Source organism: Bufo bufo, chromosome 5 (genome assembly GCF_905171765.1).
Source record: "Bufo bufo chromosome 5, aBufBuf1.1, whole genome shotgun sequence".
Classification (NCBI taxonomy): domain Eukaryota; kingdom Metazoa; phylum Chordata; class Amphibia; order Anura; family Bufonidae; genus Bufo; species Bufo bufo.
The window spans coordinates 478,178,769-478,197,014 of NC_053393.1; the positions used below are offsets into that span (position 1 = coordinate 478,178,769).

The 18,246-nt window shown below is 48.4% G+C and overlaps 1 protein-coding gene across 1 annotated transcript in view; it reads right to left on the bottom strand.

The window, feature by feature from the left end:
- PAXIP1 (PAX interacting protein 1) overlaps nucleotides 1–18,246 on the bottom strand; it is a 70,623-nt gene that overhangs the window by 43,996 nt on the left and 8,381 nt on the right. Inside the window, exons 2-4 of the mRNA XM_040434147.1 lie at nucleotides 15,761–15,895; nucleotides 5,036–5,079; nucleotides 2,715–2,778 (exon numbers count right to left, since the gene is read on the bottom strand). Of these exons, the coding sequence (XP_040290081.1) occupies nucleotides 2,715–2,778; nucleotides 5,036–5,079; nucleotides 15,761–15,895 (243 nt within the window). The remainder of the gene's footprint in view (nucleotides 1–2,714; nucleotides 2,779–5,035; nucleotides 5,080–15,760; nucleotides 15,896–18,246) is intronic.

Sequence of the window (18,246 nt, forward strand, 5' to 3'; positions counted from 1 at the left end):
TGGGGGGGATCTGTGGATGACGGACACTTATGGGGGGGATCTGTGGATGACGGACACTTATGGGGGGGGGATCTGTGGATGACGGACACTTATGGGGGGGATCTGTGGATGACGGACTCTTATGGGGGGGATCTGTGGATGACGGACACTTATGGGGGGATCTGTGGATGACGGATACTTATGGGGGGATCTGTGGATGACGGACACTTATGGGGGGATCTGTGGCTGGCACTGTTACAGGGGGATCTGTGGCTGGCACTGTTACAGGGGGATCTGTGGCTGGCACTGTTACAGGGGGATCTGTGGCTGGCACTGTTACAGGGGGATCTGTGGCTGGCACTGTTATATATGTGCCATCCACAGACCCCCCACCCCATAACAGTGCCATCCACAGTGCCCCCCCCCAGCCCATAACAGTGCCATCCACAGACCCCCACCCCTTAACTGTGCCATCCACAGATTCCGTGTGCCCGCCGCCGCCGTTTAAAGTTATTAAACATGCCCCCCTCACTCCTAATAGTACCGTATATCCGAATTTCTTCTGTATAATGCCGGCAGGCGGGCCGGAGCGTCCCTCAGTGATGTCACTTGTCTCCGCCGCCTGCTTCATTCATAAAGCAGGCGGTGCAGGCACGTGACATCACTGAGGGACGCGCCGGCCGCCCGGCCTGCCTGCCGGCATTATACAGAAGAAATTCGCACACACCAAAGGCCGGCCCTGAACGAGCCCCCCTTTACGGAGCCTGGCGCCCCACTATTTGAGAAGCACTGGAGTAAAGTAAGGCAGGGGGCGGACAATTCAAGAGCACGCATCAAACAGCGGCGGCCGTTTCGCGCTACATGCGCTTCATCAGGCTGTGCACCGCCGAGTGTATGCATCCTCGTCAGCCTTGTGATTTGCACTGACTGTTTCACGCTGATCCATTGCTTGTGTGACTGTGCCGCCCCCTACCTCATTTGTGTGGATTAAAAAGTGAAAGTTTGATTTATGATTATTATTCTGTCCCATTACTTTTGGTCCCTTAACAAGTGGGAGGCACATATGCCAACTGTTGTAATTCCTGCACCGTTCACCTGATTTGGATGTAAATACCCTCAAATTAAAGCTTACAGTCTGCAGTTAAAGCACATCTTGTTTGTTTCATTTCAAATCCATTGTGGTGGTGTATAGAGCCAAAAATGTTAGAATTGTGTCGATGTCCCAATATTAATGGACCTGACTGTCTGCATGAGTTTATAACAGGACGTTCATTATTGCCACGGATTGCACATGGAAAAGCCATGGATGACTTCCAGTGAATCACAATGATGCCAATTCACAGCAGTAATGCCACTTTCAGATATGGATTTTCTCAGTCACTGTGAATCTGTCTATGGCAGATCTGTACCACGTGGATATGATGCCGACTTGTCGACAGGAAAGACAACTACCTGGCCAATCACAGATTCCTGTAAGCCCTGGTTTGCAGCTAGAAGGCTAGGGAGTACACGTTCTGTTTAAAATGACAGATGCATAATAAGTGCAATCGAAAGCTTAACACTGAAGACATTTCACCCAAACCACCTGCATTGACACTTTATAGTGACTTTCCAGACAGTCTGTATATCGGTAATTAAAATTCAGCTTGAGACGAGATTTAGCAGACAAGAGTTACAGGAGCGACTACATTATTAGCCCTGGCCCCAGATGCTACCAGGACAAACGCTTCCCCAGTGGGCCGTAGTGGCGGTGTAAAGCACTCGCCATAGACCAGGGATCAGCGACCTCCGGCACTACAGCTGTTCTGAAACTACAACTCCCAGAATCCTCCTTTCACTTCTTTGGGAGTTACAAGAACAGCCGTGCATGCTGGGAGTTGTAGTTTCACAGCAGCTGGAGTGCCGAAGGTTGCTGAATCCTGCCATAGACTATGGACTAGTGAAAATAAACTATAGACAGACAAACGTCCTTTACAAGCAGCTACCTGACTAATCCACACTGCAGTGCTGGGAATGAATGGAAGCACCTGATGCTTTTGAAAGAAAGTGTAATATATCTTATTTTTTTAACACAAATTAAAATGCATCTTGTAATTAATCAATCAATAATGCATCTTGTCCTGTACTACCATTTCACTTGAATATCTAGGAATAAATTGGCAACTGGGTTACCATTCCCCTTGTTAAAGGAGTGTGTCTCTGTTCCGATTGGACAGCATCAAGCTGTGTTCACATGTTGTCTGCGGTGCACTTTTTGGTGTAGTTTATCAGAATTATATGGCAAAACTCTGCTGTTCTACTTCCACGACAAAAAAATAAAAATAATGCACTGAAGCCGAAATGTGAGAACCCAGCATCAAAGTGTGTAGGGGCCACACCCTCAACTGCTAACATCCACATGTCAATGCATTTATACATTCCCAGTAGAAATCACAGAAGGACGGCACAACGCAGAGTTCACCGTAGTACTCTCCGGTTTTACCAGTCTCTGATCACCGACTCCAGCGACGATGCATCGACATGTAATCACTAACCTCAGCGGTGTCAATAAGTCATCGCAACAGCCAGTGGCGGGCTGTAGAAGTCCGATGTTGTCTGGACAGGTCATCGAAGGAGCCGGTTGAGCAGACACGAGTGGGAGACCAGGGCAGTGTCGGCAAGGGAGCGGTAAGGGTTTTGACGACCCCTTTAAAACTACAAAGGGCTTACACGAGTTAATAAATCAACATACGTACCTGTGAAAGACAAGCAGTAACACCAAAAAATATTTGTCCTGATTCTGGAGAAAATCCATTTTCACTGATTATTTGCATTAAGGAATAAACATGGTAACTAGGGAAAAAAAATGCACAGATCCTACAGAATCCCCATTTATTTTTGCGTGCAGAACGGAGGTACCCCCTAAGTACAAGCCGACATCCACATGTTTAAGACCATCTGGTTTTCAGTCACTATCGTGTCAGACATCTGCATCGAACAGATTTGCAGTTCACATGTGGCACATCCACACATGGATTAAGCAGCTGCTCTGAGTATTGTAGTCCGCCATGGTGTCCGCTTCAATAAGTGGCATGTCACTTATCGACATGGATTTTTAAATCCGCACCTGAATGAACAGCGACATGAATTCCCATTGAAAACAAATGGACATAGATTTCTTTGCAGAATATGTGCCGCAATCTATATGAAAGTATCCAAACCAGATTCGCTTAAAAACTTTGTTAAAAAAATGAGCTCCATCCGGCTGTAAGATGTATGGCCTCCGTGGAGGTCTCTGATGTTTCGGCAAATATCGCGAGACTGACTTCGTCTCGCCTCTATCACGTGTCACCTCATTTGCACAAATTGCCGTATCTAAATACTAAGCCGAACTTGACTTCGTGCCTCGTTAACGATGCAGAGTTCAGCTTATTATTTTGATACAGTAATTTATGCGAATAAACAAAGTGACACGTGATAGAGGCGAGACAAAGTCAGTCCCACCATATTTGCTGAAAGACCTCAGTGGAGGCCATACATTTTACAGTTGGACGGAGCCCATATTAAAAAGGTACGGTAATTTTTAAAAGAATACGAACCCCATGCGCTCAGCCCTAATTATAGCCTTATGTGCTCTTTACTTTTTAATATACACTCTGCCTGCGCCACTATTCTTGGATCTAAGAGCTTTTTGTTACATCTTTGCTCCTGGATCCACTGCAATTTATTATTTGCTTCTTGAAAGGACCTTTTCGTGGTTTTGTGGTGAATTGCTGTGGGTCCACATAAGCCTTCCAGCAAGAATACTGCCCAGCGCACATCATATGGCATCAACATATGCCACTGTATGGATTACCATTGCAAAAAAAATGTATACAGCATGGAATACTTTTTTTGTGGATGCCTTTGCATAGAAATCATAGTCTCCTAGGCTATTGTGTACCTGATCAAAGGAGACTGAAATGACTCTGTTGAGTGAACGGAGACCTACGGATACGTTTGACGCATATGCTGGAAGCTTACCCGGTATACGCCACAAACTGAGCTCAAACGCGCTGCGCACACAGCCTTAGGGCTCTTTCACACCTGTGTTCTTTTCTTCCGGCATAGAGTTCCGTCGTCGGGGCTCTATGCCGGAAGAATCCTGATCAGTTTTATCCTAATGCATTCTGAATGGAGTGAAATCCGTTCAGGATGCATCAGGATGTCTTTAGTTCCGGAACGGAACGTTTTTTGGCCGGAGAAAATACCGCAGCATGCTGCGCTTTTTGCTCCGGCCAAAAATCCTGAAGACTTGCCGCAAGGCCGGATCCGGAATTAATGCCCATTGAAAGGCATTGATCCGGATCCGGCCTTAAGCTAAACGTCGTTTCGGTGCATTGCCGGATCCGACGTTTAGCTTTTTCTGAATGGTTACCATGGCTGCAAGGACGCTAAAGTCCTGGCAGCCATGGTAAAGTGTAGCGGGGAGCGGGGGCGGGGGAGCAGTATACTTACCGTCCGTGCGGCTCCCGGGGCGCTCCAGAGTGACGTCAGGGCGCCCCAAGCGCATGGATCACGTGATCGCATGGACACGTCATCCATGCACGTGGGGCGCTCTGACGTCATTCTGGAGCGCCCCGGGAGCCGCGCGGACTGTAAGTATACCGCTCCCCCGCTCCTACTATGGCAACCAGGACTTTAATAGCGTCCTGGCTGCCATAGCAACACTGAAAGCATTTTGAAGATGGATCCGTCTTCAAATGCTTTCAGTACACTTGCGTTTTTCCAGATCCGGCGTGTAATTCTGGCAAGTGGAGTACACGCCGGATCCGGACAACGCAAGTGTGAAAGAGGCCTTAGTGAAGCCAGACCTGAAGCAATTAATCCAATCGCTGCGCCAAACTTCGCTTGATAAGGGCTTCATGAAAAAAAAAAACGCTATAACGGGTACTAACTAGATTCCCTGACTGGCTCCTGAAAAGTAACATTTTGTTAATGGTAGGAAGCGTAAATGACAAACTTTCAAAGGGTAAAAGAAACCAAAAGAACAAAAGTACTGTAAAAATCTACTTAAAAACAGTAATTCAAAGGATACGGTAGACGAGCGCCACATCGAACTGATAATGTGACCCAGGAGGGCTGTAAGATAGGAGGAAAAAGTTTCATTAGTTTTCTTGCAGGATACAGACTGTGGATCACACAAGCATTAAGGAAATTGTAGCTATAAATACAAGTGAAACTCGAAAAGTTAGAATATCGTGCAAAGTTCATGTATTTCAGTAATGCAACTTAAAAGGTGAAACATATGAGAGACTCATTACATGCAAAGTGAGATATTTCAAGCCTTTATTTGTTATAATTTGGATGATTATGGCTTACAGCTTATGAAACCCCAAATTCACAATCTCAGATAATTAGAATATTACATGAAATGAATAAAAAAGGATGTTACATAGAAAAATGCCTTCAGCTCCTCTGCATTGTCCGGTCTCATGTCTCATCTTTCTCTTGGCAATGCCCCATAGAGTCTCTATGGGGTTCAGGTCAGGCGCAGTAATCCCATGGTCATTGAAACAGGTTTTGGCAGTGTGGGCAGGTGCCAAGTCCTGCTAGAAAATGAAGTCGCCATCTCCATAAAGCTCGTCTGTGGAAGAAAGCATGAAGTGCTCCAAGATCTCCTGGTAGACGGCTGCATTGACTCTGGACTTAATGAAGCACAGTGGACCTACACCAGCAGATGACATGGCTCCCAAATCAAAGCAGACTGTGGAAACTTCACAATAGACTTCAAGCATCTTGCATTGTGTGCCTCTCCAATCTTCCTCCAGACTCTGGGTCCTTGGTTTCCAAATGAGATGCAAAAGTTGCTCTCATCAGAAAAGAGGACTTTGAACCACTGAGCAACAGACCAGTTCTTTTTTTCTTTAGCCCAGGTAAGACGCTTCAGGAGAGGCTTGACAAGAGGAATACGACATTTGAAGCCCATGTCCAGGATCGGTCTGTGTGTGGTGGCTCTTGATGCACTAACTCCAGCCTCAGTCCACTCCTTGTGAAAGTCCCCAACACTTTTTTGCCTTCCTCTGGATCAACTTGCAGGATGACAGGCCTAACTGGATGGACAAATGTCTTTTTTCGGCCTTATGTACTATGTTACTTTTGAATGGCCTTTTCCTGACAATCCTCTCCAGGCTGCGGTCATCCCTGCTGCTTGTGCACCTTTGTCTTCCACACTTGTCCCTTCCACATAACTTTCTATTAATGTGCTTTGGGAATATCCAACTTCTTTTGCAATTACCTTTTGAGGCTTTCCCTCCTTATGGAGGTTGTCAATGATGGTTTTCTGCACAACTGTCAGGTCAGCAGTCTTCCCCACGATTGTGATTCCCACTGAACCAGACAGAGACAATTTAAAGGCTCAGGAACCCTTTGCTCAGGGGATATGGATTTATTATCTGACTAGAGTGTGACACTTTGAACCTAGAATATTAAACCTTTTCACAATAATCAAATTTTCTAAGATTGTGACTTTGGGTTTCATAAGCTATAAGCCATAATCATCCAAATTATAACAAATAAAGGCTTGAAAATATCTCACTTTGCATGTAATGAGTCTCTCTCATATGTTAGTTTCACCTTTTAAGTTGCATTACTGAAATAAACTTCTGCACGATATTCTAATTTTTCAAGTTTCACCTGTATCAGTAAAACAAAAAAGTTTCATGAAACAAAAACAAAAGACAGTTCTCTGAGTAACGTGCAGATTTTCAAGTCAATGTCATATGGAGCTGCAAACCTTGAAAATGTAGATACGATTTTATTAATTTTTTTGTAAATGGGCATTTGTCAAAAGTGCATTATGTATATAACAAAACTTCCAATTACGGCATGTACTGTATGTAAATTACCCGGGAGGGTCATGTGGGGAGTCCTGGTCTCCTGAGGAGTCACGCAGTCCTGATTCCATTGATGTTCCACAGGCCGGGATACAGCAGGACCTGACACGTGGGCAGTGAAGCAGGGCGCTATGCCCAGGACTCTCCTCTAGTAATTTACAGAACATTCAGAGCGTGCGGTAATGGAAGTTCCTCGCAATGCTAACGCGCCACTTCTGACAGGGCTGTTCCCTAGCAGTACCGCTACATGGGGGTGGCTGATTGACACTGCCATCACAAACGTAATATTCATAGAATGCAATTTGTTTTCTTAGAATTCTGGCTGCTATTTGGTTTCATTTCGGCAGTACTATATCACTTAAAATGAAATACAAAACACAGTGCTTGTGTGGCAGTCAGCACAAATGATGAGAACCACCATATAAATAGGTTTTCCACTGTCAGTTTACAGCTGCTGTGAGGGGAAGACAGTATCTGCATTTTAACCCTCATTATAATAGTAGGTACAAAATTTAGATAACAGCATAATTGATCTCCATAGATCAGTAATGGCAAACCTTTTACAGACTGGAGTGCCCAAACTGTAACCCAAAACCCACATGTATCGCAAAGTGCCAACACAGCACAATACAGTCCAATAGTATATCCTCCATGTACTTAGCTATAATAGCGGCCTACATTCAATGCGCTGCCTGTGCTGTTCATAGCCCGCCCTGCGCTGATGAATGGCAGGAAGAGTCTAAGGCAGTGATGCCCAACCTGCGGCCCGCGCAGTGACAGGACTTTATCAGCGCAGGGCACGCTGCGAACGGCACAGGCAGCAAAGCGATGCTGCCTGTGCCTGCAATCTCCCCGCCCAGCGCCGCCTCCTAGCTAATTTATTCACTGCACTTGCCTCTGTGAAATTGGAGAAGCGCCGTAATCTCGCACAGGCGCACTGGCAGAGGCATCGAAGTGCGCATGCACCGTCTTCCTGGCCTCTGCCTGTGCGAGATGAGATTATGGCGCTTCTCTTCAATTTCACAGAGGCAAGTGCAGTGAATAAATTAGCTAGGAAGCGGCTCTGGGTGGGGGATATCTGTGGACGGCACTGAAGGGGGGAGATATCTGTGGACGGCACTGAAGGGGGGAGATATCTGTGGACGGCACTGAAGGGGGGAGATATCTGTGGACGGCACTGAAGGGGGGAGATATCTGTGGACGGCACTGAAGGGGGGAGATATCTGTGGACGGCACTGAAGGGGGGAGATATCTGTGGACGGCACTGAAGGGGGGAGATATCTGTGGACGGCACTGAAGGGGGGAGATATCTGTGGACGGCACTGAAGGGGGGAGATATCTGTGGACGGCACTGAAGGGGGGAGATATCTGTGGACGGCACTGAAGGGGGGAGATATCTGTGGACGGCACTGAAGGGGGGAGATATCTGTGGACGGCACTGAAGGGGGGAGATATCTGTGGACGGCACTGAAGGGGGGAGATATCTGTGGACGGCACTGAAGGGGGGAGATATCTGTGGACGGCACTGAAGGGGGGAGATATCTGTGGACGGCACTGAAGGGGGGAGATATCTGTGGACGGCACTGAAGGGGGGAGATATCTGTGGACGGCACTGAAGGGGGGAGATATCTGTGGACGGCACTGAAGGGGGGAGATATCTGTGGACGGCACTGAAGGGGGGAGATATCTGTGGACGGCACTGAAGGGGGGAGATATCTGTGGACGGCACTGAAGGGGGGAGATATCTGTGGACGGCACTGAAGGGGGGAGATATCTGTGGACGGCACTGAAGGGGGGAGATATCTGTGGACGGCACTGAAGGGGGGAGATATCTGTGGACGGCACTGAAGGGGGGAGATATCTGTGGACGGCACTGAAGGGGGGAGATATCTGTGGACGGCACTGAAGGGGGGAGATATCTGTGGACGGCACTGAAGGGGGGAGATATCTGTGGACGGCACTGAAGGGGGGAGATATCTGTGGACGGCACTGAAGGGGGGAGATATCTGTGGACGGCACTGAAGGGGGGAGATATCTGTGGACGGCACTGAAGGGGGGAGATATCTGTGGACGGCACTGAAGGGGGGAGATATCTGTGGACGGCACTGAAGGGGGGAGATATCTGTGGACGGCACTGAAGGGGGGAGATATCTGTGGACGGCACTGAAGGGGGGAGATATCTGTGGACGGCACTGAAGGGGGGAGATATCTGTGGACGGCACTGAAGGGGGGAGATATCTGTGGACGGCACTGAAGGGGGGAGATATCTGTGGACGGCACTGAAGGGGGGAGATATCTGTGGACGGCACTGAAGGGGGGAGATATCTGTGGACGGCACTGAAGGGGGGAGATATCTGTGGACGGCACTGAAGGGGGGAGATATCTGTGGACGGCACTGAAGGGGGGAGATATCTGTGGACGGCACTGAAGGGGGGAGATATCTGTGGACGGCACTGAAGGGGGGAGATATCTGTGGACGGCACTGAAGGGGGGAGATATCTGTGGACGGCACTGAAGGGGGGAGATATCTGTGGACGGCACTGAAGGGGGGAGATATCTGTGGACGGCACTGAAGGGGGGAGATATCTGTGGACGGCACTGAAGGGGGGAGATATCTGTGGACGGCACTGAAGGGGGGAGATATCTGTGGACGGCACTGAAGGGGGGAGATATCTGTGGACGGCACTGAAGGGGGGAGATATCTGTGGACGGCACTGAAGGGGGGAGATATCTGTGGACGGCACTGAAGGGGGGAGATATCTGTGGACGGCACTGAAGGGGGGAGATATCTGTGGACGGCACTGAAGGGGGGAGATATCTGTGGACGGCACTGAAGGGGGGAGATATCTGTGGACGGCACTGAAGGGGGGAGATATCTGTGGACGGCACTGAAGGGGGGAGATATCTGTGGACGGCACTGAAGGGGGGAGATATCTGTGGACGGCACTGAAGGGGGGAGATATCTGTGGACGGCACTGAAGGGGGGAGATATCTGTGGACGGCACTGAAGGGGGGAGATATCTGTGGACGGCACTGAAGGGGGGAGATATCTGTGGACGGCACTGAAGGGGGGAGATATCTGTGGACGGCACTGAAGGGGGGAGATATCTGTGGACGGCACTGAAGGGGGGAGATATCTGTGGACGGCACTGAAGGGGGGAGATATCTGTGGACGGCACTGAAGGGGGGAGATATCTGTGGACGGCACTGAAGGGGGGAGATATCTGTGGACGGCACTGAAGGGGGGAGATATCTGTGGACGGCACTGAAGGGGGGAGATATCTGTGGACGGCACTGAAGGGGGGAGATATCTGTGGACGGCACTGAAGGGGGGAGATATCTGTGGACGGCACTGAAGGGGGGAGATATCTGTGGACGGCACTGAAGGGGGGAGATATCTGTGGACGGCACTGAAGGGGGGGAGATATCTGTGGACGGCACTGAAGGGGGGAGATATCTGTGGACGGCACTGAAGGGGGGAGATATCTGTGGACGGCACTGAAGGGGGGAGATATCTGTGGACGGCACTGAAGGGGGGAGATATCTGTGGACGGCACTGAAGGGGGGAGATATCTGTGGACGGCACTGAAGGGGGGAGATATCTGTGGACGGCACTGAAGGGGGGAGATATCTGTGGACGGCACTGAAGGGGGGAGATATCTGTGGACGGCACTGAAGGGGGGAGATATCTGTGGACGGCACTGAAGGGGGGAGATATCTGTGGACGGCACTGAAGGGGGGAGATATCTGTGGACGGCACTGAAGGGGGGAGATATCTGTGGACGGCACTGAAGGGGGGAGATATCTGTGGACGGCACTGAAGGGGGGAGATATCTGTGGACGGCACTGAAGGGGGGAGATATCTGTGGACGGCACTGAAGGGGGGAGATATCTGTGGACGGCACTGAAGGGGGGAGATATCTGTGGACGGCACTGAAGGGGGGAGATATCTGTGGACGGCACTGAAGGGGGGAGATATCTGTGGACGGCACTGAAGGGGGGAGATATCTGTGGACGGCACTGAAGGGGGGAGATATCTGTGGACGGCACTGAAGAGGGAGATATCTGTGGACGGCACTGAAGGGGGATCTAGGGAGGGCTGTGGGGATGTTGGGGTGTGAGGTCCTGGAGGGGTGTTTGGGTGGGAGCTCTGGAAGGGGTGGCAGGTCCGATAGGTATGTGGGGGTGGGCCATACATTTTTTGCTATGGGGCCCAGTCATTTCTAGCTACGACCCTGATTGTTAAGATTGGGCGGGCACTGGAGAGATAGAGCGCCCTGCTGTAGGAGAAGCCGGCGGGAGATGAAAGGAGGAGGGGCCAGCTCCTGGTGGTGTCGGGCACACGGCGCAAGCATGGCGGTGGAGGATCTGACTGAAGCCTAAAGACCAGACATCAAGGTAGACCTGCAGAAGAAGGTGACAGCGCAGTATGTGATGTATACATGTGTGTAATGTATGTAGTGCAGTGTGTGATCATCACATACTGCACTACATACATTACACACATGTATACATTACATGCCCCCTCACAGAAATAATGCCAAGATATGTGCCCTCTTCACAGACTTAATGTTCACACATGCCCCCTCACAGTAGTTATGCCCAGATATGTGCCCTCCTCACAGTCGTTATGCCCAGATATGTGCCCCCTCACAGTAGTTATGCCCAGATATGTGCCCCCTCACAGTAGTTATGCCCAGATATGTGCCCTCCTCACAGTAGTTATGCCCAGATATGTGCCCTCATCACAGTCGTTATGCCCAGATATGTGCCCCCTCACAGTAGTTATGCCCAGATATGTGCCCTCCTCACAGTAGTTATGCCCAGATATGTGCCCTCCTCACAGCTCACAGTAGTTATACCCAGATATGTGCCCTCCTCACAGTAGTTATACCCTGATATGTGCCCTCCTCACAGTAGTAATGCCCAGATATGTGCCCCCTCACAGTAGTTATGCCAGATATGTGCCCTCTTCACAGTAGTAATGCTCACACGTGCCCCCCTCACAGCGTTTGCATTTCTTTCTGGCAAAGCTACCTGGTTCTGGCCCGCAAAATTTATACCAAGTCTAGTGCGGCCCTCAGACGAAAAATGGTTGGGCACCACTGGTCTACGGCATATTGGTACACCACAGACTTTTTCCAGGGTGCGGGTGCCCACAGAGAGGGCTCTGAGTGCTAGGGATCGACCGATTATCGGTTTTACGGATATTATCGGTTGATATTCAGTATTTTGACTGTTATTGGTATCGGCATCTACAGGAGGCGGGAGCTGGCTGCAGAATCACATAGCCGGCTCCCAAACTCTATGAGCAATAGCTGCGATCTGCGGTAGTTAACCCCTCAGGTGCCGCAGATCGCAGCTACCGCTCATAGAGGTCGGGAGCCGGCTATGTGATTCTGCAGCCAGCTCCCGCCTCCTGTATATGAATTAATGAGAGATTTCTCTTCATTGGTGGCGCAGTGCGCCCCCCCAGTAGTAATCATTGGTGGCGCAGTGCGCCCCCCCCCCCCCCAAGCCCACCAGTATTAATCATTGGTGGCGCAGTGCGTCCTCCACCCCAGTATTAAAAACATTGGTGGTGCAGTGCGTCCCCCTAAGTATTAATCATTGGTGGCAGTGGCCACAGGATCCCCTCTCCCCTGCTCCTCCGATCGGAGCCACAGCAGTGTAATCCTGGGGCTCCGACCGGTTACCATGGCAGCCAGGACGCTATTGAAGCCCTGGCTGCCATGGTAAGCTCCATGCTGCTGTGTGCACAAAGCCCAGAGCAGCAGGGACAGTGTGAGCTCCTATTCACCCTGATAGAGATCTATCAGGGTGAATAGGACAAGGGTTCTAGTCCCTAAGGGGGTTAAAAGTTAGTTTTAAAAAAAAAGTTAAAAACAAAACAAAAACACCAAAATACTAAGTATAGTCCCCGCAAGTATTAATCATTGTTAACAATAAACATTAATTTTCAACAGATTTGTGTAGGAATTTTTTTTTTTCCAAAAATGAAAATTCCCAGAATATCGGTATAAATTATCGGCTATCGGCCTAAAAGTTCACAAATTATCGGTATCGGCCCTAAAAAAAATCAATATCGGTCGATCCCTACTGAATGCCACCTCTGGCCTAGATGAAGATGCCCACAAAAGTGCATTGCATTAATTAGTGTAATTTGGGATCCTGTAATTGAATCACTACAGGCGGTCTCTCTCTGGCAACAATGATGACCTGATTGAGAAAGTGAAAGGAGTATTCTGGTTAAGTTAAAGAGGTTTTCTGAGGATTTTGAACCGATGTCCTATCCTATGGGAAAGGTCATCAGTATCTGATCGGTGGGGGTCCAACACCCGGGACCCCCGCCGATCAGCTGTTCGAGAAGGCAGTAGCGCTTAGGCCCAGTTCACACTTCTGTTATTTGGTCAGTTATTTCCATCAGTTATTGTGAACCAAAACCAGGTGTTGGTCAAAACCACAGAACAGGTGCAGATCTTTCCACTATACCTGATCTCTGTGGAGGCTCACAATAATGGATGGAAATAACTGAAGTATGAACGGGCCTTACATTAGTACTGAGGGCTTCTCGCAGCTTTCCCTCATCAGTCACAGGGCCTAGGAGCAGTTCAGCCCTATTGAAGTGAATCAGGCTGAGCTAGGATACCAAGCAGAGCGGCTATACAATGTATGGCATTGTGCTTGGTGAGCAGAGAGAAGGCCGCAAAACTACTGCCAGCCACGATGCCTTCTCATACAGGCGATTGGCAGGGGTCCTGTGTGTCGGACCCACGCCAATCAAAAAAAAAATTAAAATCTTATTTTCTGATCGGCGGGGCCCCCACCGGATAGGGGATAACTATTAGATCAATGAGGTCCTACTGTTGAGACCCCCACCGATAACGAGAATGAGGAAACTGTACCATGGTGGAGTCCCCCTAAAATTAACGGAGCAGCCGGTCGGGCTTGTGGAACTACCATAGAAATGAATGGAGCGGATGAGCGCATGTCCAACTGGCTGCCCTGTTTGTTTCAGGAGGCTTCACAGGGTATGGGGACAACATTCTTGTGACAGGAGAGCGTGATATCCGCAGGCTTCTCTCCACACGTTCTAGAGGATTGTGGAAGTCTCAGTGCGCAGACCCCACTGATCTACATTTTTGATGCGTCTATTTGATATATTAAAAGTCTTTTCAAAAGTTAGTGACCCTTTAAATCAAATGTTGTGCTGTGCTGTCCAGTAATAGGATACTGCACGTACTGCAAGAGCACATTCCTGCGCAATGGGATAGTTAGAGCAAAGCTTTGATGTATTTTCTGGAAAATTAATCTGTCTGGAAATGAGAGTAAAGCCAGCGGCACGGTTCACTGTGTTACAGCAATACAAGAGCCGGTCAGATATAAAAGAGCATTTATTGGTGCTCAAAAGGTCGTTTTGCTAGGGAATATAAGCACATGGCACAGAAACAGTACAGCAGGTCTGCAGGAAAGTCTTCCCTATATGACATTAAAGGGTACCTCCAGCCATACAGACCCTAAAAGAGTCTTTCCTCAATGTATACAGCAGACATTGTAACTCATCTCAATGGCCTCTCTTAGCACAAGGAGGTGCAGTCTCTAGGCGGCTGGTAATTGGAGAACGTGCACTAATATTAATGGGTATTTGAGACTTTAAACCTAATTTCCTTGGACTTGGACACAAATGCTGCAGATTTTCCGCTACAGATTTCTGTGCAGAAATTCTGCAGCATTTCACAGTAGCAGCAATGTCTGCAAAGAATCTGGATAACTCGATATGCAGTGCGGATTATAAATTCGCAGCACTTCAATTTATGTTGCAGTTTTCCACCATGGATTGCAATGCGGAGGATGATACCCACAGCAAATCTGCAGCGAAATCCACATGCAACTCACGCAGATCTTGCAGCAGATTCCTTGAAAAAAAATTTGCAGAGGATCTGCTGATAATCTGTGGCAGATTTTCTGCCATAAAATGCATCCCACGTGGACGTCACCCAAGCACTAAGCAGTCAACTGTCTGCATGAACGTACCAGTCGGTAGATTCCGGTAACCGTCATGCGACTCCATCCTCTTTCCAGTCACACTGATGACACGGACAGGCCTAAAATTCAGAAATGTCATAAACCGGAAACGGGTGATTTCTTATGGCAGCACACATGCTGAACCCTCTATCTGCCTATGGGTCCCTTGACTAAACCCTTGACATGGTGGCCACTGCGCCCATAGCTCCCAGGTTGTTAGCAGTCATGCGATTCACCCATGTGATCTCCTCCCCGGTGGTGGCGACGCTGGCACTGGGGGAATCACATTACTACGAATGCAATGGCCGACATGCCCAGCGTTTACACAAGGAGCACATGAGTAGTGGGAGCTTCGGCGAGTATGGCGCCAAATAGAAATGACCCTTTTCAGAGTTTCACAGGCCATTACACATTGGTTTATGACACTTCCAAAATGTCATTACAAAGAGGCCAACCCCTTTCATCACTGAGCATGTGACGATACGTGACCGCACCTGGACTGAGCATGTCCGAGACACCGCTAAGCAGTGCGCCTGGACAATCATGTGACATGTCAAAAAGAAGACGCAGCAGCATGCACCTGAAGGAATGGGCTCAAAACAGTCAGAAATTAAACCATCTTTACAGATAAAACAAGTTGTATACAGCCCTTTACGGAAGTTGTGGCAAGTTTGCAGGATAGGGGATAACTAACTGATCGCAGGAGGTCGGACTCCAGCGATCCCGAGAACGGGGGTCAGCTTCCACTGATCTCCATTCTTTCTCTAGGGGACTGCCGGAGATATCAGAGTTCAGTGTGGTGGCCACAGCCCCTTTAATGGTGAACTTGTAGGAAACCGGCTTTATTTTCAAGCCCTTGAAATTTATACAGAGTGTCAAAAACAAATGCTTACGTCCCCTACCTTCACAATAGGAAGATCAAAGACCTCTCGAGCCTCTCCAACCTCAGGATTGTCACCATCTTCTGCGATGATGTGTGTAGCCAATGCATTATAGGAGACTTCTTTTGCTTTTCCAGCTTTCAGCAATTGTACGACCTGTAATATAAAACTTCTTAATGCATCGCAGTAACCAACACCAAGATACAGACCGCTACTGACTGCAGCATCTGAGGGGTTAAACGGCCAGGATCAGAGTTATCTGATTCCGGCTGTTGCAGGAGGATGTCGGCTGTATAGCACAGCCAGCACATGATGCGTCTATGGTGGGTTCAGCTCCAGAGCCTGCGCCATACACTCCGCTGCAACCTGGGACATTTACATCATGGGTCATTAAAGAGTTAAACGAGCAACGAGTGACATGTTGCATGGTTGATCAGTGCCCAATACAGATGTAAAAGGACCTTAACAGCAGGAATACAAAACATGTAGGACTACCCTGGTATCCAGCAAAGTTTTGCTGCTGCTAGCTAGGGTCTCTCGATATTCAACTGTATCATTGTCATGAGGACAGTGATACAGTTGGATGCTGCGGCGGGGAATAGGAACTGATGTCTCCCTGTCCTGCCGTTCACTCTCGAAGGCTACAGGCCACTATTGCGAATGCCCCCTATAGTAGTAATAAAGTCCACCATAATGCCTCCAGTAGTATTAGAGCCCACACAGTGTGCCCCAGAAGTAAATATGTCCCCTTTAGTACTAATGCTCCCTAAAGGGTCCTCCTAGTAGTAATGATGCCCCAGAAGTAACGATACCTGCCTCTAATGCTCCCACAATGTGTCCCAGTAGAGAAAATCAAACCTTTATAGAGTTCCCATAGTGCCCCCTAGTTATAATAATGACCCCCATATAGTGGCCCAACAACAAGGAGCAAGGATCCTAGAGTGGCCTCTAATACTACTGGAGGAATTATAGTGGACTTTATTACTACTATAGGGGGCATTAGTAATAGTGGGGGCAATATAGGTGGACATTATTATTTAGGGGGCATTATGGTTCACTCTACTACTATGGGGTGGGGTTAAAAAAGGGTGAATTATTATTACCGGGCGCATTATGGTGGGCTTTATTACTACTGTGGGACTATAGGGAACATTATTACTATTATGGGCACTATGAGGCCATTATTACTTCTGAGGAGGAGTTGGGGACAATATTACTAATGGGGGCACTGTATGGGTACTGCTACTACTAAGGGCACCTGGGAGATAATTATTACTAGAGGTGGCACTTTTGGGAGCACTATTACTGTGGGGCACCCTGGCACAGTATCAGCTTAGCACAATTATTTTTGCGGACCACTATGTTTACGGCACTTACTGACAGGGGCACTATTTGTCGGGTGCAATTTTTATTATATCTATACCGTAGCCTCTCCCTAAGGGCCCATTTACACGTCAGTATTTTGTAATCCGGATGCGTTCCTGCAAATTTGCGGAACGGAATGCTGGCCCATTCATTTCAATGGCCCCGCAAAAAATGCGGACAGCACTCAGTGTGCTGTCCACATCTGTTGTTCCGTTATGCGGAGCCACAAAAAAACAGAGCTTGTCCTACTATTGTCCGCAAAATGCGTTACGCAGTCCCATTGTAGTCATTGGGTCCACAAAAATGCGGATGACATGAGGAAAGCATCAATAGGTCATCTGCAATTGCTGATCTGTTTCCAGGAAATAGAAAAAAAATAAAATAAATTCAGTACCCTAGCCACATATATTCCTCCTTCCAGAACGGATGCATTTGTACGGATCCGCAAAAAAAGGGAACGAAATTCTGAAAAAAAAAATACTGACGTGTGAATGGACCCTAGGTATCATGTGACCTGGCTTTTAGTTAAGGGCCCAGGTATCATCCAACAGTAGTGTACTGAGGAGCAGAACATACATAGTATATACAGTATGACTACCTGCAGCAGCTCCTCAACATCATGTCTGTCAGTGTTTTTTTGTTTTTTTTACACTAAACTTTTTTAACAATATGACATCACTAAGAGACAGGCAGCCATCAAAATAAACAGTTATGCAGTTACTGTAATAACCACAATAAAAGTCATGATTCTAATTCTAGTCCTATTAACTTATCACATGGATGTGTCCTGTGTGCCGACCTAGCACACGTATGTCACTGCTTACCGAGTGTCACATGACTGGGCCACCACTGATGGAAGAAGCTACTGCAAAGAAGGTTTCCCAATCTGTTGGACCCGGTCCGAACAGGCATTACATCAGGAGGTCTGGCACTCCAGCTGCTGTGAAACTACAGCTACTAGCATGCTCCATACACTTCTATGGGAGTTCATAGAATAGCCAAGCAAGTATGCATGTTTGGAGTGGTAGTTTCACAACATTTGTAGTGCCGCAAGTTGCTGATCTCTGTATTACATGGTTGAATGGGTGCCATGTAACAATAAATGTGAAGGGTTGCACAGAGCTGATAGCAGCTGATCGGCG